The following is a 20773-nucleotide window of genomic DNA, read 5'->3' as shown; positions in this document are numbered from 1 at the left end:
TATAGCTACCTCCATCATCAGTTCATGGAACATGGTAGTATGTTTTGGAGCTGCCAGTTATTAAAGAATGTGAGGCAGGTTGGTTACAAAGAGAGGTGATCAGTTAATTAACAGGCAATTGTTAATTTACATAAATTTGAATATTGCCAAAAACTCAATATTGAAGGAAGTGTGAGTTAATAAGCATTAACTACTTCCATAAAAAGACTGGAACCAACATATTCTTAAACCCAAGAATACATCTGCCCTTAGCTTCCCCCTGCAATTAAAAATGCCCCCCTCTGATTAATCAACTAAATGGGGTAAATCCAATGGTATTTATTCACTAGCAGAATACAGATGGTGGAAACAATTCCCCTTTCCCCTCTGTGCACCCCATAATCTGCTCTAGAGGGTTGGGGCATTGTCCAGAGCGAGAATGGGAAGGAACACAGAAGACTGCATGAGAGACAGGAGAAGGGTGAAACTCCATCATGCATGATGTGGAATGTTGCCCACTTAACACTTCTGGCCTCTGTGTGCACAGCTGTGTTGTTAACACAACAATGTATTATTGGCTATTGCATATATTGATGACTACAGATGCTGCCTTCAACAGATAGGTTAGGGGCCTGAAGAGCAACTCAGTTGTCTCCATACTAATAAGCTTTGGAGGTGCAAATGGATAAATTCTGTTATCGAAGCCAGACATACGTCCACTGGGCAAAGCTATGCGGCCGCCTAGACCCACTTTAACAGCAAATGAATGGGACCCAAACCCACTGAGTTCCGTTCTGCAGTATAAGTTTGTCTGCTGTTTTAAAAGCATTGTTTCAATGTTTGGGTGCTGGGGCATCTATTCCCTGTATGCTTGGCCCTGGCATGCTGCATTTTGACCAATACAACTGGTGTAGGATTGGGATATTCCGGCACAGACACCTGCTGAAGCCCACTTCTGCATACAGACAATGATTGATTAAGTTAAAAAGCCAAGGGCAAGGCTAAAGATATTTCTTGGCTAAGACAATGCTGTCACAAGTTTATATATTCACATTTTAAAAGCCCTTAAAAGTTTATATCAGGTCCCAACTAGAACATATGCAACACCCTAGTCTCATTTGCTTACAAACTCTGTTAACTAATCCCATCCAGACAGCTCCCTAAAAGGCACATTCCTTAATACATTCAAAATTAAATTCCCACAAGTCTTTGATACCACAATTCAGTTATGGCTTCCCCAGTGCACTGTTTATCACACAAAGTATATTTGATTCATATGTGGAGCCAAGCATGGTACATTCGGTGGTTAAAGTTGCAGGTCGTGGAACAGACTTATTACATTTGCTAACTGCTTCCTTCAAACGGTCTGGATGCAGGGGCATAGCAAGGGGGGTGCGGTAGGTGCGGCCCGCCCTGGGTGTCCCCACTGAGGGGGGTGACAAAATGGTGGGTGACACTCAGCGCAGGGCCTGCAGTGCGCCTGAGCCACGCTTCTCTTCTGGGAATGACACGGTGGCTTAAGCGCCCGCAGGCCCAGCGCTGCCCCCAACAGTCCGCCCATTGCCTCCCCCTCAGCTGTAGGGCGGCTTAGTGGGAGGAGACAGGCAGACTCCTTGGAGGCCTCGCGGTGCCCCCATGTGCGGCTGGCCCCGCCCCTGGGCGCAGGGCACATGCGCCACCCCAGGTGCCCAATCGGCTTGCTCAACCGCTGTCTGGATGGCAAACCTGGTAGAACTAAACTAACCCTTTTCTGACATAGTGGCTTTTAGGGCAAATTGTACACTGTACCTGAAGAATATTATGTTATACAAGAAGAAACACTAAGCTGGAAGGACTGCCCCATTGGGCATTCAGTCTCCTCACTTTCTTTCTGACATAAAACCTCCTGAACTGATGCTTGTCCATAATTTCGTAAAAGCTCCCTTCTAAGAAGATACATGTTCTGTTGGTAAACAGTTCTTACAATTCATAAGATCTCCCTAGTGTTTAACATGGATCTGGTTTCTTGTAATTTTCGCTACACACAAAATTGCAGCGTAACACATAAAAATGCCAAGAGCAGGGACATGTAACTCCATGTTCCTCAGTAACCCAATTCCAATCAAAAGCAAAGTGCCATCTGAACTGCATGTCCTACAGAGAGCGCAGGGCAGAGGCCTTGAGCAACATGCTAATCATAGAAATCCAGTGAAAAGCTAAGCAGCAGCTACACCAGAGATAAGAAAACAGGAAGAGTGACACTCCTGTGCACATTCCTGGAGAATGAACCTAAAATATATATATTTGCATATTAATTTGGCTTATAGGGACCAAGATTTCTCCTTTATGGATGAGAGTCTCTTTGGGTCCTGGCTAGGCTAGACCGGTAGAATTTCTTCAGTGCAGAAATATAGACAGGCATTTCCGGCCAAGGCCTAGAGGCCAGAAGCTGAACAGAATCCATAGATTCCTTCGAACAGAATCGTTTGCAGAGATCACGGAGTATTTCAATAACCAGCTGAGAGAAAAGGTTGATCCAGAGGTTTTTCTCCAGGCCTTGAATGGAGCGAATTTGGTAAGCACAGTAGACAGTGGTAAAGATGAGCTTCTTGAATTCCTGTGGAGTTATAGGGGTATCAGACTGTGAGAGGAAGTCCAGGTACTCTTCAATCCCATCTGGCTTTTTTGGAATCTCATGCTGAAAAATCCGGAGTAATCGCTTGGTGGGACGCAGAGAGGCAAACTCCTCATCCTCAATCCTGATTGTCTCATTGGCCATAATTTCAATTCCTCTCCAAAGTAACTGAAAGAAGAAGAATAGAATTGTGAGGATCAGCAGACAGTTTTTTCTCTATGGTAAGAAGTGATCATGCTCAAGAATTAATTTTTGCTCAGGGCAGAGTGGCTAATGGCCAAGAGGATAAAATTTGTCTTCTATTGTTGCATGTGACTTGACTTACTTGCTTGCGTCATCTGGGTAGTGTTATTAAACTATTCCTGACACCATTCAAATGGCTTGTTGTGGACTCTTCTCTATTCACGGCATCTACAATCCAGTTTAGATTGGCTCATGAGAAATAACTGGTGATAAAAAGGACACTTGGAAGTCCTATCTCTGGGCCAATGCAGGGATGGGGAACCAACCTCCAGATGTTGTTGAGCTATAGTTCCCTTCATCCCTAACCGTTGAGGTAGTGAAGTCCAACAACATCTGGAGGGTCACAAATTCCCCATGCCTAGAGCTAGATTAATTTTAACTCCATTCTAGCCCTGTGACTCCTTATCCGAAGTTTCCTTTCCAGCATAGCCTGTACCCATCTACAGGCATGTTGTCCAGCTTGGGTGTCTTTTAGACTGCTAGGAATGGCAGATGGAGTGAGGGATCATCAAGAGAATATTGCTCACAATGGCAGGATTGTGGAACTATCCAGTACCATATCATTTCTGCTCCTAGAGGAGATTTGTTTCCTGCGTTCCTGATTCTAGCTCTTCAACACAAATAAGGGCAGGAAGTTCTGATACAGGCTAAGCAAAGCTCACGAACATTAAGCAAAGATTACTGCTCAGATACCCATCTGCATCTGGCTGCTTGAGACCTCAAAATGAATTGTGCTCCAATATTATAAATAGAGTGCATCACTGATATCGCCACTGTTTTGATGCGTATGGTGTGTGCGTATTTAAGATTATTTTTAAAAAAGGAAAGGGTATGGAAGGTTCACACATACAGAGGGAGAATAAATATTAAGCATGGGTTCCCTGTTGAAGGTTAATGGTGGATTCCAGTTCTGAAGGGTGAAGACTATCGCCTTAAGAAATACTGCTGTTAAAGAAAGTGGCGAAACAGCAAATCTTGGTAGCCCAGTACTGAATGTGTTCTCTGTCACTCAACTGGCCTGTTGCACAATCAGAGTTCAGAATCTTTCCATATCTCCTTCCCATAGCCAGGCAGCTAGCTCAGTCTAATGAGCAGAAGTGGCCCAAGGCTGCCATCTTGTGGACCATAGCTTACATAAGTAGAAAACAGTGTTTCTCGGGAGTTCCATTTCTCCTCACTGATGCCTTAGCTGAAGTAAAAGAGAACCTGAAATCCTTAGCAATGTGGAGCTGCTGTAAAAAAAGGGGCGGCGGCATTGTGCAGTATAATGATCTCTGTCGAAACTGAAGAGCCAAGAGAAAACAAACTGGAGCACTAATGTTATTGAGGGCCATTGCTACCATACCCTATACAAAAATTTTGAAATTTGCCTCAAGCATTGGTAACAGTAGCCAAGTGCTGTGGTAGAGAATCCTCTTGGCAGAAGGTCCCAAGTTTAATCTTTGGCATCTCCATATAGGGCTCAGAATGCCCCCTGCATGAAACGCATAAATAATAATAATAATAATAATAATAATAATAATAATAATAATAATAATACTTTATTTATACCCTGCCCATCTGGCTGGGTTTCCCCAGTCACTCTCAAAAGCTGCTGCCAAATCAATACAGTGGTACCTCGGGTTACATACACTTCAGGTTACATACGCTTCAGGTTACAGACTCCACTAACCCAGAAATAGTACCTCGGGTTAAGAACTTTGCTTCAGGATGAGAACAGAAGTTGCACGGAGGCAGTGCGGCAGCAGCAGGAGGTCCCATTAGCTAAAGTGGTGCTTCAGGTTAAGAACAGTTTCAGGTTAAGAACGGACCTCCGAAACGAATTAAGTACTTAACCCGAGGTACCACTGTATATGGTAGATTCCTAAGCTGCTAGATGCACAGTGACCATCTTCACACCTATCCCAGCCACATTCCTCAGTACTAAAGAAGGGGCAGACCTGTGTCCTTGTTCCTACACAATGGCAATCACACTTCTCCTCCTGGCACCAACAAAATGAAAGGTTGGGTAGCTATAGGCCAAGAAGTTGGAGCTGTTGCAGTGATATCAGCAGGGCATGCCAAAGGTGAAGGAACCTCACATTCTTTTCTTTGTGGATTTGCTTTTGCCTAAATTACCTCTAGTATGATGCCAGCATTCTCAACCCCATTTGTATCTGGAGCATCCTGGAGGTTAATTTGTTCATCTGGAAAAACAATAGAGAAAATAGTATTTAAATCAACATCTCTTCACCTATCCTCCTTCACATATATGCCTGATTTTCTGAGATTTATTTTATTGTGTTCAATATTAACCTGAGGTAAAAATCTCAGTTATAACACTTATTATAAAATAATTTTTATTATTATTTTTAAAAAATGTATACCACTTTTTATATGAAGATCACAGGGAGGTTCACAATATAAAAATACAAAATAAAAACACAAAATACATAATAAAACAAAAACAAAACGAATAACCCACTTCCCAGAAACACATTTAAAAGGCCATAGAATGTTAATCAGCCAAACAGCTTGTGAAAGGGAAACGTTTTCACCTGGCACCTAAAGGTAATTAATGAAGGTGCCAGGCGAGCCTCTCTGGGGAGAGCATTCTAGAAATGGGGAGCAACAATGATACAATCTGTGCACCAGTAAAGACAGACGTCAAAATTCTTCAATATAATGTTGTTTCATTTATTTAACAATCAGAGGATAGCTTTGATATTTACTTCATCGTGGTCCTGTTCTCTCCTAGCTTCCTCATACACAACTCCAACAGGCAGTCTGCCTCCAGCTGAGACTCCATCCTTGCATATAAACCTCCCAGAGGGTTTCCCCTTCGAAACATTACAGGCCTTTTAAAGCCGGTTGGACTAAGTCAGGGCCTTTTCAGCTGGCCTGAGATATTTTCCCTAGACAATGGCTCCTCTCCAACCATACTCCTCACTTGCCCTACTTCTGCACCCTTCTGGGTGCTTTGTCTGACTGGAGTGCATTGCTTGCTCTGCAATAATGCCTCATTCTCATCGGGACGGAGAGACATGTGGGTAGGGACTCTGGTTTTTGCAAGGCTGGATTGTGCTGTGTAAAGCCAAGCATCACATCCATTCTTCCACCCACTTCTGCCTCTGACTCCACCCACCACTGACATGTGAACCCCCCACCATGTGTGTGGAACAGGAAAGACTGCTTGGCTTAGAGATTTGGGGGAGTATTATTATTATTATTCTGCCCCGAGGAGGACCTTAAGGTCCACAAATGACAACATTTTGGAGGTCCCAGGTCGCAAGGTGGTTAGATTGGTCTCAACTAGGGCCAGGGCCTTTTCAGCACTGGCCCCGACTTGGTGAAACGCTCTATCACAAGAGACTAGGCCCTGTGGGACTTGACATCTTTCCGCAGGGCCTGCAAGACAGAGCTGTTCCGCCTGGCCTTTGGTTTGGACTCAGTCTGACCCTTATGTTTCCCTCCCCTTATAGTCTTGATTTATCGGCTACTTTAAAATGAGGCTGCATTTTAAATTGCATTTTAACCTGTATTTTAAATTGGGGTGTTTTTTCCCCTCTCTCTTTTTCCCCTATTATGTTTTTACTGTGATTTTATTGGTGTTAGCCGCCCTGAGCCCGGTTCTGGCTGGGGAGGGCGGGTTATAAATAACATTTATTCTTATTATTCTTATTATTCTTATTAGGCATTTTCAGCGGGAGGTCTGTGCCCCAGTAGCCTCAGTGGACCAGCCTCCGCTGCATGCTGATAAAGCTAATAAAGTATACTGCAATGATCACAGTAAAACTTGGAACTATTTTGTTCAAAAGAATGAAATGTGCTGTAAGTGATGCAGCCTGTTTTAAGGTCACGGAACTTCCTCCATTTCATGTTGTTGTATATTGTTTTAACTTAGCATGCTAAGTTATACTGAAGTCTTATCCCATTATTTTATGTATTCATACTTAGCTGGTTCTGCATTTAATATTTTTCTCTGTTTAGGCATTATTATATATTTATTTATTTATATCCTGCATTTTCCCCTGGCAGGGACTCGTGCGCTCCATTGCTACAACCCATAGGCTAGACCAGAAGTGGGGGCCCCGTGGCCCTCCAGATGTTGGTGAAGTACAACTTCCATCAGCTGCAGCAAACATTGTGAGTGCTCAAGAATGATGGAGTTGCATTTCACCAATGACTGAAGGGCCACTAGTTCCCAAACCCAACAGTTCAGCTGTTCCCAGATTTCTTTGCTAGGGACTGTGGGAGGCAGCACCAGGCCATATTTTGCAAGTGGAGTTGCATACAGAAGCAGGTCTGGAGTTCATTATGCTGTGGAGTCCAAAACTAGGCAAGTATCCTGGAATGGCGTACCAAAGTTGAAGAGGTTAAAACTGTGATAATACATTGGACTAAAGATTTTGGAAATAATATTCAATTAGAATCATGGGAAAGGTTATGGAGGGAAGGTATTAATTTTACTGCATGCAGCGCACTTAAAGAAAATGTTATGAAAATGATGTATAGATGGCATTTAACACCAGCTAAACATGCCAAAATGTATGACAAGAACTAATGAGTGCTGGGAATGTAAAGAAAAGGAAGGTGTCTTTTACCACATGTGGTGGACTTGTAAAGAGGTAAGGGCTTTCTAGGAAATGATAGATACCAAAATGAGTTAAAGAAATTGTTTAAAAATACTTTTGTTAAAAAACCAGAAGACTTTTTATTGGGTATAGTGAGTGAAGACATACTAAGGGAAGATAAAAGACTGTTTATGCATGCAGCAAAGTACCAACAAAAGAAGAGTGGCAGTTGAAGATGATGGACTTCGCAGAACTCACAAAGCTGACAGGATCAAGTATTTCAAAAGGACTGGAGTAAATTTATATGATATCTGAAAGATTATTGTAAGCAACTAACATCACTAGCAGGGTTGTTTGAAGTCTTGTAATGAGAAACTTTCTACCTTTCTATATTTATTTAAATTTTGAGTTATTTTGTAATGTGCGTAATTAGAATCGGAAAACATACAAAATGCAATGATATAAAGGTTAATTCTGAAAGCCATGAGGTGGGAGGGAAGGAGATTGACAGGCCCTAAAAAGCCAGGGATGTAAAGTGGAGTGTAATGATATATATAAACTAGGCAAGTACCCTTGGGAATAAGGCACAGAGAGGCTCAGTGTATTGTTGGAATGAAAAAGCCAGTGGGAACTCCTGATCTACAATATTTTCATCTTTGGCACAGATGTAAAAAGTTAAGGTTCTCAACTCACAGAGGCAAGATAAGAACTAAAATAGAGGTTAGGCTTGCTCTAGAAATGTATTTTCTGAATTTCATCACTGGGATTATTAGATTAAGCTAAGGAGGTGCCTGCAAGAAATAGAACATCTGCTGTTTCTGTAGCTTTCCTTATTGTAGACAGCTTCCAGCTTTCCCTTCTAGAGTAATTCTCCCCAGAGCCATGAAGAAAAACTCACAGAAGTTGCTTGGAGAATGAAGCTGTGCACTTTTGCTTAGAAAAGATGATGCCTCTAGCCAGGTTGCAGTCTCCTGATCAAAGCCATCTGTCTTCAATTTTGGATTAAAGCTCAGATTGCAGCTGCATTTCATTTCTCCATAATACATAATTCAGGAAGTCTTTTGAGACTGACAGGCAGGAACAGAAATATTCCATTAAAATAACACTAATAGTGAAGGTAGTATAGTTCTCAACATCTGCTTTGTTGAGTTCACCCAAGTGACTTCCAAGCCTTTAAAAAGAAAAAAGTTCTGTTGGCAGTGGCAGGCATCCTATGCCTTCAGTAAATGATATGAAAAGCCCTATTTTGTGCTACCTTTAAAAATATTGCTTTTCCCCTGGCCATTGCCACCCAAGGTGTATGTTTTTGGGACCCATCCAATTATTGTGAATGTGGTTTGTTTTAGACGGCTGTATTTTAAATTGTTGTAACTTAACCTTTAACATTTAACTTAATCCTTGTGGTGAAGTATAAGAAACTGAAAATAACAATAATAACCTTGCCACTTTTTTTTAAGGCACAAGAGCTACTTGCCTAAGCAGGATCTGGTAACTTCACATTTGATTACCTTACCAATGCAATCAAATCACTATGGTAATTCAAACTCCTGCTTCTATGAGTGAGGTATCAAGAAAACGGCTACTGAAATTCAATATATAAATAGACCAGTCAGAAACTAGCCCTCTCTGGTATTGTTAGTCCAAAACCATTTGCCATTTTGTGAATGCAACAGTGCGAGCAGCAATCGGAAGCAGAATACAGCAACAGAGTAAACCACTGCAAAAATAATAATAAAGTCAAGATTTTCTCACAAAGCACCTGCCTCACAACTACTACCTATGTTTGAAGGCTGCTGGAAAATTCCCAGGTGATGTTAACATGCTATTAATTCCAAGAGAGAAGAGCTGCATGAGTGTCCCATACAAACAGATGCTTGTTTCAGAGATTAAACAGAGGAAAAGTCATTGATACTTATAGCATTCCTTAGAAAGTATGTGAAAGGGGTGTGTGAAAACTTAGTACAAAGTATCTGTGTCTGTTTAACTGTCTCACTCTAGCAAGATCCTGACTTACTTTCTTTGGCACAGTAGCAATCCTTTCTTGAGTTTTATCAGATAACCTTAGTCCTGCAAGAAGCCCATGGAAAACCCTCCACTGGCACTCATGCACAAAATAGCCCGAACGGTTGCATTGATAATAACAGAAATATATTGGCTGCCCACTGCAGAGCAGCCTTCTCCAGCTGTGGGTGAGCTTCCTACCTGTCTGTCTCCGGGATCCTGCAAACACACAGAGCATCAAAGCCACCCACAGGCATGTTCCAAAGTGCAGCTGCAGCATCTGGGCCATGTCAGGAAGAGTCCTTACCCCTTTCTGCAGATAAAATGCTTTGGGTGAACCTGAAGTTGTTTACTGCCGTGTAGTTTCTTTCTCCTCTCTTTACAGTCCAAGAAGTTGCTGCTGAGACAGCTGGCCTTTCTCCAATTCCAGCCCAGGGAAGGGCTTCCAGTTCAATTCCCAGTTCCTAACAGATAGTTTCCATCATAATGCAAAAGAAAAAGAAAAGAAAAAAAACTTTGAAGGCTCAGGCTCCAGATTCTCCAAATGCTCTGCCAATGCAAGTCCCATTTATTTCCACTTGGAGCATCGGGCTGTTCCTTATTTGGTTTTTGGCTCGCCAGGTTATGACTTTATGATTCTACCCCTTCCCCCAACCAGCTGCGAGCTTTTAAGAAAAGAAAGAACATGCTGTTAATAACCAAGGATTTATACTGACAATTTGAAACGTGCATGGCCATAAACTAGTCCTCCTTAGAAAGGCCCATTGATGCTGCCTGAAGGACAATGGAAGTGCAGCTTGTTTCATTTTGCTTCAAGTCATTCTTTTCCCCCTCAAAGTTTGCTTTCCAGCACTGAAATCCAACAGAAATGCTGACATGCCACAGGAGGGTGGGGCTGACAAATCTATGCCAGAAAGTATTCAGTAGAGAGGAAAGAAAGGTCATTTCTTCAACTCCGTTGCTCTTGGAGGAGAAAGAGGAGTACAGTGACCTGTCAGAAACCAACACACACCCAACCGTCTCCATCAGCCAGCTATCTCCACATGGGAGGACCAGTTTTAATAAGTTTGGCATTATCATCCGTTTCAGCCATTCATAGGAATTTTCCACAGAACTTCCCCACCCCCACCCCTGGATTCCAGGAAAAACAGGATTTATGACCTATAATCCTGCAAATCTACTATGTCACTCCAATTGTTGTTGGGACTACATATCCCATCATCCCTGATCATTGGCTGTGTGGGCTGGGGCTGATGGGAGCTGGAGCCAACAACCAGAGGGCCTCAGGTTTCCCATCTCTTGCTATAGAATCTCTCTCTTTTAGCACCATCCCAATGTTTTAAAAGGGTTGCTGGATTCTATATATTTAAATAATTTCATGGAGTGGGGGACTGGTAAGAAACTTTCTGCACTTACCCAGTTTTCCCCCCTTGTACCAATATCAAAAGCTTATCAGGTTTGACCCAATGCTGTGGTTCAGTTTGCACAACAGACGTTTGCATGTGCAATGGAATTCCCCCTTCCTCTCCCATGCAGCCCCCTCATGCACCCTCAACATGTATCCCAGAGGGCAGCAGATAGGGCAGCATTCAGAGGAAGGAGAGGGAGGGTAGTGCCAGTGTGCAAATGGTAATCCACTTGTGCAGTGTTGAAATACAACCCAAATCCCATATTGACACACCAATATCTAGAGGGCCTTGACGTTGTGTGTATTTCAGACCTGTAAAAACACCAGCAGTCAAAACACTATTGTGGCCCACAATCCTCTTCATTTCCATCTTTCCCAGCTACTGTATCATTTTCAGGTTTGGGGCCTCCACAGGCTGAATCTCTTCTTCCTCACATTAGGGAGAGAGACAATAAAAGTGCCACAGTATCTTAACTCTACCCTTCTTTCCATAAAGAATCCAAAACAGGTCTAAGCACACATAATCCATGGAGTTCGATTCATTGCATCTATGCCAGTTTTCTGGAAATTTTACCAAATTGGGTACTACTTAGAGGTGCATGTGAGCAACCTCTAGAACATGTCTTGTTGACAAAGGATCGCTGAAACATCAAAAATGGCCCTGGACTTGTCATTTAAGTTCACTCCAGTAATTCTTGACAATCTGCAAAGTGTTGCAAAGGCACAAATCCATTTTAAGGAAAATGGCAAATGCTCCCCATTATCTAGAAAAGGGGAAGATGTTTGGGAAGATTCACCCACCCTACTCCCTCCAATGCAAAGTGGAAAGCACTCTGCAGCTGATTAGCTCCACATGTGCTGAACTCCAGCTGCTCAAATCTCTGCAGTGAGCTTTGGCACAACTTCTGTTGTCTCTCAGAAATCCCCCATATTGCTGCAACAGCAGCTTTTTTTAAAACAAATGCAATTTAACTAGAACAAAAGCTTAAAACATCTGGATTCCAAACATTGTTCTGGGTTCAAACCCTTAAGAAAGGAAACCTTCCATATAATATATCTGAGGTCAAATTAAATCTATTGTTTGCAGCCCTCCACCCGCTCATTCTCCCCCCTTCTATGTTACAGCCTATGCTCAAGGATGGGGAATCTGTGGGCCTCCTGATGTTTCTGGACCGCAATTCCCATCATCCCTGACTATTAGCCATGTTGGCTGGGTCTGGTGAGAACTGGGGGTCCAACAACATCCAGAAGGCCACAGCCTCCCCATTCCTGTCCTAAGCCCTGCAACGATCTATGCCTTTCTTCTGTGGAGTGTTTAGCTCATTTTTGGTGCTTAATGTTTATTCTCAGTAGAGGGACAACCAGAAAACCACAACTCATATTGTTCCACATTTTAAGGAGCAGCCTCCTTTATGGCCACATTCATTATTTAGTAACAAAGCCATATGCTTGCGGTCACATTTACTGCAGCATATGGGGAGGGGGTCACAAGTGAATTGGCATATACATTAATAAAATGTATGCAACTTGATGGCCTAGAGAATTTCTCAATAACCCACAGAAACTGCTGCCAGTGTCCTCCCACAGCAGCTGCGTGACCACAGTTTGTTTGAAGACACACAAATAGGCCTAACAATCCAACAGACTTTGTGTGAAGAGTTCCATGGGACTTCTCCTTACTCTCTGCTCCCCCATAGCCTCAAAATCGGCTTGAGGGTCTTTCTTGATATTTTGAGGGTGGGTGGGGGGCACAGGGGAGAGGAAGGGAAGTTCCATTGTGCACGTGGAAGTCTGCTGCACTAGCAGTTGGATGAGACCCGTTTTGCTTGTTTCAACAAAAAAATATCAGTTTTCCAGCTACGCAGAGTACTCAATAATTCTAGGATGGAGCCTTTTACCAAAAGTGAAAAAGCAAGGCTGGAACTTTGGTGCCTGCAGTGTCTCTTGGCAACTGAGGGTCTGTGCTTGCAAACAGTTGATGGTCATAAAGCATGGAATATCTCCTTCTTTCTTGAGGTTTTTGTTTCTTTCCAGGGAAGAAGAGTCTACTGTTCACATAGTTAGTGCTCTTTTTAAAACAAAAAACAAAAAACATGACCTCCCCAGTTCTTTGTACTCCTCCCTGCTGCTCCTTTGTATACCTTGAACCCTGCTCCAATCTTCTGGATATTAATAACACCTTATGCATGTTTCATAGCCAGTCTGAAAGCTGCATTTCCCATACATATCAGACAGACAAAAAACCTTATGTCAAGTTTTTTTTATTGATATTTAATATATATAAATACTTAGATCAAACAGGAAGATGGTGACACAGGGATGTCTCTGGCTTCCTCTCCTTCCTTCCTGCTGCTATTTCTCATCTCCTTTCTTCTCTCCCGCCTCTATCTTGATGGTTTGCGGAGCCTCGCGATAGGCAGGGAAAGTCTCCCAGGGACTGTTCAGATCAAATTTGCGGAACTCCTGAGACAGCTCCACAGGCTCTGCCACCACTCGCTTCACCTCATCATCATACCTGACCTGAAGGAGGAGAAAAGGCATTAAGATGAGCAATTGCTATGGCGGTCAACTACAAAAACATATCTGGAATTTTAGAATTAAGCTTCCTCCTCGTTTGTAGGTTGCTTAGATCAACAGTAAATTTTCCAGTTAGTTAAATTTTCCAGTTAGGCGATAAAAGCAGTATCTTCAAATCTATAACTCCCATCATGCCTAACTAACAGGACCAGTGGTCAGGGATGATGGGAGTTGTAGTCCCAAAACATCTGGAGGGCCGAGTTTGCCTATGCCTGTGCTAAAGCTTCTCAAGTGGAAGTACAGCCTTTTGGTTTGTGGGCCCAGAAGTCATAAAGTGTACGATTCTCAGGACATTATATTATGTAGCATCAAAGGCACTTAATCAAAGGCATGTCACGAAGGGTGCTTAATGCATGGACTTTTGGTCACAGGACAGAAGACCAGGCAGGAAAGGGTTAACCCACCCACCCGCCACAATCAAAAGCACTGCCAGCAGATTCAATGTCCCTTCTGAGGATGAAGTTCCTCCCATGTCCAGGACATGACTTCATCCATGCAAAATAGGAACTCACAGACCAAGAGTACAACATGCAACAGAAGAACCATTGCCATAAGGAGGCTAATGAACAAATATCAAAGAGAAGATATGGACAAACAGGTGAGCTTCCTTTCCCTTTTCTTGCATTCTCTGTTGCCTGTACAGCAGAATAAGACATCAATGTTATAGGGTTTGATGTTTATTTAATATTACATTTATATCCCACCTTTCAGCAACAGAGCTCATACATGCTTCTCCCCTTCCCTATTATATCCTTGCCACAACCCTGTGAGAATTAGGCTGAGAGCTGCTGACTGGCCTACAGGACGACCTCGAGCTTCCAAGCTGATTCGAACCATGCTCTCTCTCTTTCAGGTCCTAGTCCAACACTTGAACCACCTTGCCATTCTGGGCCTCTGGAAGGATTCTGGAGTTGAGTCTAGCTTTTCCAAATGCTCATACCTCCACATATCCAGAAAGAGGGAAGTCCTTCCGGAAGGGATGACCCTCAAACCCGTAGTCTGTGAGGATTCGCCTCAGATCAGGGTGGTTAGCAAAGAACACTCCATACATATCCCAAACCTATGAATATGGGAATCAAGTAAAGAAACGGCAAGGTATATCAATTTTGGTCATATATATATATATATATTCAAATTTTACATTACAAATTAAAGATATTTTATTATACCACATATTTATTGACTTCCCTCCCCTTCCAAGGTTTATATAACTTTCCCACCATTCCTCCATATTTTGATATATCCATCTAATTCTATTTTCCTATCTTACATCACTTCAATATTTATCATACTGTTGAATTTACTTTAATACTGCCAGCGTTTTCAATTGTTCACAATTATTTTCAATATACCCGACAAAAATTTTCAACTCCTCCTTGAATACCTGTTCTTTTTATTCTCTTATTCTCCTTGTTAGACCCACTAACTCTGCATATTCTAACATCTTAAGTTGCCAATCCTCCTTGCTGGGGACAACCCTCACTTTCCATTTTTGGGCTAGCAAGATCCAAGCCACTGTTGTTGCATAACTGAATACTTTTTTCTGATTCCTAGGAACCCCTGTCTGAATAATTCCTGACAAAAATGCCTGTTTTTTTTCCCCCTGGAATGCTGTTTTGAACGTTTTTTTCATCTCATTATATATCATTTCCCAATATTCTTTTACATTTTTGCATGCCCACCACATATGAAATAAAGTTCCTTCTACTTCTTTACATTTCCAACACAAATCCAATTCTACATTATACATTTTAGCCAATCTACACAGAGTTAGATACCATCTATGGATCATTTTCATATAGTTTTCTTTCAGTGTGTAGCATGCAGTAAACTTCAAATCATTCTTCCAAAGTTTCTCCCTGACTTCTCCTCAGATTGTATAAATTTTTCGCCTTTTACAAATTATAGCAGTTTTGAAACCTAGCTTGGACCGATTTATATGAACAGTTTTATTACCTCACAAATACAAAGCATCAGGCACTCATTGCTAGTTGGCTGAGACACCTCATAGGCAAGGCAGCAAGTGAGATTCAATTGTATAAATGCTGAAGATTTAAAAATACATCAATCACTTGCTTGAACTCTACTATTTTACATCACTTATATGCTGCTTGGTTGTAATAAAACATCTAAGTGGTTTCAATTGTCCAGAAATGGCAACAAACACTCTCCAAATAATGCCAAACAGAAGTTATCCAGGACCTTAAGGCCTATAGAAGTGAGATGATGTCATTGGGAAGGAGTGATTACTGATCAACACCTAAAGGGCCATTGAGCCAAAAGGGACAGAATGTGATGTCTGCAGAAAAGGAATGTGCACACAGAAAACTGCGAGCAGCACCAGGCACTTTAGGGCAACCTGGCCCACAGTGACTGTGTTCAACTCATATTAAACAGTGGGCTCTCTCTTCTTCCAAGAAAACATACCAGATCTGTCCCCTCTTCCCAAATGTCGACCACCTTGCAGCTTACCTCTCTTTCATACCAGTTTGCTGCTTGGTGCACTGGGACTGCTGATTCAATAGGTGTCAATTCGTCAGTATATGTTTTCACACGAATCCGGGAATTATAGGCTATGGATAAGAGATTATAGATAATCTAAAAGGAAAAGGTAAAAAAACAGCATTGTCATGTATTAGTACCAATTATCAGATTGTGACATCACCATAAAGGATAACGTGTATGATTATAGTACAGCCACATTAAAAAAGACACAGGGGAAAAACATTTTTTAATGGTGAAATGATTTCCAAAGCTAACAGTATATGCAACAAAAGGTCTTGTCTATACATGAAGAAATGGCTACTTCTGATAATGATCATATATCTCTGGTTTATTCCCAAGATTTACAGATTTCTTAAGAGCCCATCTGTCAAAGTTTGTAGCACTGTGGCCAGAAGTACTACAAACCCACAACATGGATGAAATGTGATACAAATTTAAATACATTTTGTTCAGTCGGATATTGTATTACACTGATGAAACACAATTTAAACTAATCTGAGCTAGAGAAGAATTTGAATTCCTATATTTAGGTCAATCTATGAAGACATTTACAGTATATATGTGTGAATATTTTAACATGGTTGAGGCAAAGAAAAAAGAAGTTATAACTCTGTTGAACTGTACAGAGCTGTCAGCTGCTGTTACTAGGAGGGTCCCAGAAGCAAATTATAGCTTCCCTTCTGTCAAACTAATATATTTTCAGGTATATTTATAAGTATCCCCTTCTGGAAAAAGGTGCTGGTGCTTCCCAAGACAATGCTTGATGACTAAGCAGGTCAATTAGCTGTTTAAGCAACAGAATTCTCTCCCAAAACAAATGTCACTAACATCACACTGTTAAGCACAACCACCATTTCTAGATCAGTGACTACATAGATCAGCAGAAAGTAACCCAGAAGTAATATACTAGTAGTCGGTGAGCATAAAGCCAAGGCAGTCAGCAAAACTGAGGACACCAACATGGGGGGAAACTAGGATACTCTCACATTCTTGTTTAGCCATGTGAATTTTTTTGGAAGACTGCGTCTTCCTTAGAATATTCTTTGTAGCATAGCTTGAAGAGCAGCTCCTACCTCAAAGCGGTTCTGTCGAGATGGAACATCGATCGCCGTCAGATCAGCTAAGTTTTTGAACTGGGCATTGGTGTGATCTTTAAGAAAGCTCAAAACTGGAATGATCCCATCTGGATGAATTAAGATTTCTAGCTCGTTGAAACATGTCACCTGTTAAAATGAGAAATAGTAAAATTTTGTATGGATCAATTTCATCCAAATTCTAAGAACACATACCTAGATAGAAATCTCATTAAAACCAATGAAATGACTTCCAAATAGTTGTGTTGTAAACTGTAAGCAGTTCAGGCTGCATAACAGCAGACCAAGGAACAATTGTATACCTTTCCAGCTCCTTGTAGCGCTCATTAGCTTTCAGAAAAGGCTTAGTACTGCCTATTACAGTTTCAAGAGAGAATGATACAGTTGATGGAACCCACCTGGACTTGTTGAACATACTTGGGCAGAATTTCAGCCACATATTCTCCAAAAGCACACAGCTGCTTTTGTGTCACTTCATCCTTTGGTCTAACAGTAGCTGAAAAGAAAGTTTACGGTGGTGAATTCTAAAAAGAACAGCACCAGCTCATAGCCAAAGCCGGCTCAATGTTATTCCAGCTGCTATCACAGGGATGGGAGCAGTTCAACACTGGTCAACATGGTCAGATATACCTATTGTACCATTAACTTTTCTGCTGTGTGGGGGGTTCTTTTTTTGGGGGGGGGGGAGTGGGCCAATCAGCACTATAGGAAACGTAATTATTCAAAGTCTATAGCAGATTAGTGCATGCCTGACAGATAATATAATGCCTAGTAAGCATTCAGTGACCACAAAACAGATAGCATTGTCTCAGAAATCAGGGAGCCTCTATAAATATTAAGTTTACCAGGAACTTAAGAATGAATGAGATGAAGTCATTTGCACATGTCCTTTTTAACATCAAACTTCATCCGCTTACAATCAGGTGGTACATAGTTTTCACTTAACAAAACTGTACTTATTGTAATGCAAAGTAAAGGATGAGTTGATCAAACACTAAGCAAGTCAGACTTACGTTGAGTCACAGCAGTATTCCCTTCAAACCGAGCTTGCAGTAGCATTGCAGATCGCCCAGTAACTATAAAGAGAGTGGGAAAAGTGTTAAATTGCCATTATTTACAGCCATAGCATCTACTGATCTCCACAAAGAAGTAGCTTCAAATATACCATAAAAATGTAGAAATAATAAAAGCAAGATGGTACATTGATATACATTTCTTCAAGCAGTAATAAACATGGAATTAAAGGTATTTACGCAGACCAATTGTGAGGATTGCAGTCAAGATAATCTTGTTTAGAATGGAGTGCTGAAACATAGCATCTACAGCACTGGTCTTCAACTGGTGGACTAATCTGAAGTATATTGCAATAGGAGCACTACCACCATGCAAATATATATTAAAAGATTAAGGAATGGGTTCCCAAATGACTGTTTGGGTTAAAAGTGGTTCCTAGGTCTGAAAAGATTGAAGTCTACTGTTCTGCTCAGCAGGAAGCTACTGACTAGGATACACAAACCCAGGGCCCAAAATAATACTTAGAAACACCTATATCAGGCCTGCTCCACATTTTACTAGCATCTATACGTAAGATCTTTTCATCTTTTGGTTAAGGGTGGTATAAAAATATAAGAAATAAATGGAAATACCTTATTTTATTTTTATTTCTTATATTTTTATACCACCCTTAAGAATTATTTTAAAATGGTTTAAAAACCTATGTATAGATTTTATTGTGTGATGACAGAACGTGTGGATTTCATATAGATCCCTTCCGTGCATTTTTTTTTAAAGTGGAGCACTAATTACTGGGAACTGCAAGTGGTGCCAAATGCTTGCAGGGTTTCTATAGGCATTTGGCTGACCACTGTGAGAACAGAATGCTGAACTATAGCTGGGGCTTTGGACTGATCCAGCAGGGCTCTCCTTACGCTTGTAGAAAACCAAGGACTACACTGTGAAATCACACTGAGAACTGTTTTAAAAAGGGGGCCACCAGGGGGCGCACTGGAAGATGGCCGACAATAACATCTCTCTGACCCACAGAAGGTAATTAAGAGGCTGCTATGGGAAGTATGCAGCCTTCCCGGCCCCGCCAAGGGGATGGGGGGACTGCCTTGCCAGCGGTGTCCATAATTCACCCCTGGATTCAAAAGAAGGGGGTGCGGACACTTGGCACAAGCTCTCGTGTGAAGTCGGCTCTTCCTGACGCTATCTCCAATCAGCACACTGGTTCGCTTTGGCTCGAATATATAATTGGAAATACATAATTGGAAAGAAGCTAAAGCACATACATCAAGCGAAGATCGGGAGTTAAGAATGCTGATTAATGGATCTCTGTGAGTGGAGCGACGGGCGGGACAAATAAATCAAGTGATGAACCACCATTAAAAGACTGGTATGTTTGGAGTGAAACGGAAAGGGGGTGGAGGAAAAAACTTTTTTTCTTTTTGCCTTATGTGATATTAATAACCCTCCACCCCAGAAAGAAGAATCGTTGCAATTTATTAATCACAAGCAGGAATTTAAGAACTGTGTGGAGTGAATTACTGATCAAAGAGAGGATTGGTAAACATCGGAGAACGGAGGGAAGTTTTATGACGCAGTTTCAAATGGCGTCTCGCCAAGACAGGCTGGCCTAAGAAGGACGGGGGGAGGACCAGGGTCATTGGAATGCGAATGATTTTCGGAATGTGATCTAGACCTGGCAGAACCCTCTGAGATATGTTTGGCAAGCCTGGGGAAACCAACGGACAGACTTAGGGAAAGCTTTTTACAGAGGTGTGGAAATGGCGTCTGTCCTTATGATATGATTTTTGGAGAGTGTAAAACCCACACAGAGGATGTTTGTTTTTAACCCGCTTGTGAAGATTATCAGAGATCGCAAAGAAAGGAATATATGATAACAACAAGAAGATGAGGAAAGTAACAAAGAGACTATCTGGACAGAACTGGATAGAACTGTCTAATTAAAGCAGCAATATAAGTGATGTTTGGACCCCTTTTCGGAGCTTGATGTATGGGTACCCCCAACAAAAATTTAAAAATCTGGCTGTATAATTTGGAACTAATGTGATTTGGAACTAATGTGATTTGATTGGCCTGTTAATAAAAATTATATGAAAAAAAACAACAACAGAGAACTGTTTTAAAAAACAGGGATCAACTGCAGTTACCAGTGTCTCTCCAGATGCTGTTGAAAAGTTTAAAACCAAAAGCTAAACCAGGATTTTGGTGAGCAAAGTGTGCGGTGGCGGCAGAGACAGCAGGAGACGGTGAATCGGTGGACAGAATGCCAACTGTTTTGCATCGCTTTTCCCTATCATGGCGCCCTCCAAAGCATTCTGGGAAATGTAGTTTTGTGAGAGAGCTGAGCACACCGCCGCAGAGCCCGGCCCCCTCCTGACGGAACTACAGCTCCCAGGATCCTTTAGGAAGGAGGGACGAAAGGAGTCTATGTCCTCTGCAGACAATCCCCCAGCGTCCCCTCACCAGCAACGGCCACAGGCCCTCCAGACGGGAAGCCCTCAGTCTCCTTCTCCCAACAGACCCCGCCAAGTCGCAGGCTCACCTCTCAGGCCGGCCCGAGCCAGCCCCAGCGCGGCCGCTAACATCTTTGCCTGCTCAGGGTCTGCAGCCTCACAAGGACACCGAGCGGACTCGTAAGGCGCACGCGTGCCATCGAGCGCTCTCTCCTATTGGTCCGACGTAGCAGAAAGCGCCGCGTCCCGCTCGCGCAAGCTTCCACCGCCGGAAAACCAATCCGCGCGAGCGGGGCGGGACGAAATGATCCGGAAATCAG

At 42.1% G+C, this 20773-nt stretch overlaps 2 protein-coding genes across 2 annotated transcripts; both read right to left on the bottom strand.

Moving 5' to 3' along the window:
• Positions 1-118: 118 nt before the first annotated feature.
• On the bottom strand, positions 119-10171 carry FAM180B (family with sequence similarity 180 member B). The gene is made up of 3 exons (XM_083605786.1): positions 9592-10171; positions 4955-5022; positions 119-2761 (listed from the first exon to the last, which is right to left on the bottom strand). Exons 1-3 carry the CDS (start codon positions 9677-9679, stop codon positions 2303-2305), a joined length of 615 nt encoding a protein of 204 aa, XP_083461912.1. The 5' UTR covers positions 9680-10171; the 3' UTR covers positions 119-2302.
• A 2872-nt stretch (positions 10172-13043) lies between these two features.
• NDUFS3 (NADH:ubiquinone oxidoreductase core subunit S3) lies at positions 13044-20678 on the bottom strand. Its single transcript, XM_083605762.1, has 7 exons — positions 20543-20678; positions 17988-18050; positions 17373-17470; positions 16954-17103; positions 15848-15973; positions 14316-14435; positions 13044-13318 (listed from the first exon to the last, which is right to left on the bottom strand). The coding sequence occupies exons 1-7, from the start codon at positions 20583-20585 to the stop codon at positions 13151-13153; spliced, it is 768 nt and encodes a 255-aa protein (XP_083461888.1). The 5' UTR covers positions 20586-20678; the 3' UTR covers positions 13044-13150.
• Between the last annotated feature and the right edge of the window lie 95 nt (positions 20679-20773).

Source organism: Podarcis filfolensis, assembly GCF_964270895.1.
Source record: "Podarcis filfolensis genome assembly, chromosome: 1".
In the NCBI taxonomy this organism is placed as follows: domain Eukaryota; kingdom Metazoa; phylum Chordata; class Lepidosauria; order Squamata; family Lacertidae; genus Podarcis; species Podarcis filfolensis.
The sequence above is the reverse complement of the archived record's forward strand: the minus strand, read 5'-3'. Positions and strand labels throughout refer to the sequence as shown.

What these genes read in the sequence shown, in the direction of transcription:
- NDUFS3 (XM_083605762.1), bottom strand. Translation starts at nt 20,585, where the DNA reads ATGTTAGCGGCCGCGCTGGGGCTGGCTCGGGCCGGCCTGAGAG. An exon ending in GAATACTGCTGTGACTCAAC is followed by an intron (nt 17,471 to 17,987) that starts GTAAGTCTGACT and finishes CTTTCTTTTCAG; the next exon opens with CTACTGTTAGACCAAAGGAT. An exon ending in CAAACTGGTATGAAAGAGAG is followed by an intron (nt 14,436 to 15,847) that starts GTAAGCTGCAAG and finishes CCATATTCATAG; the next exon opens with GTTTGGGATATGTATGGAGT.
- FAM180B (XM_083605786.1), bottom strand. Translation starts at nt 9,679, where the DNA reads ATGGCCCAGATGCTGCAGCTGCACTTTGGAACATGCCTGTGGGTGGCT. An exon ending in AGGATCCCGGAGACAGACAG is followed by an intron (nt 5,023 to 9,591) that starts GTAGGAAGCTCA and finishes TTGTTTTTCCAG; the next exon opens with ATGAACAAATTAACCTCCAG. An exon ending in ATGCTGGCATCATACTAGAG is followed by an intron (nt 2,762 to 4,954) that starts GTAATTTAGGCA and finishes TTCTTCTTTCAG; the next exon opens with TTACTTTGGAGAGGAATTGA.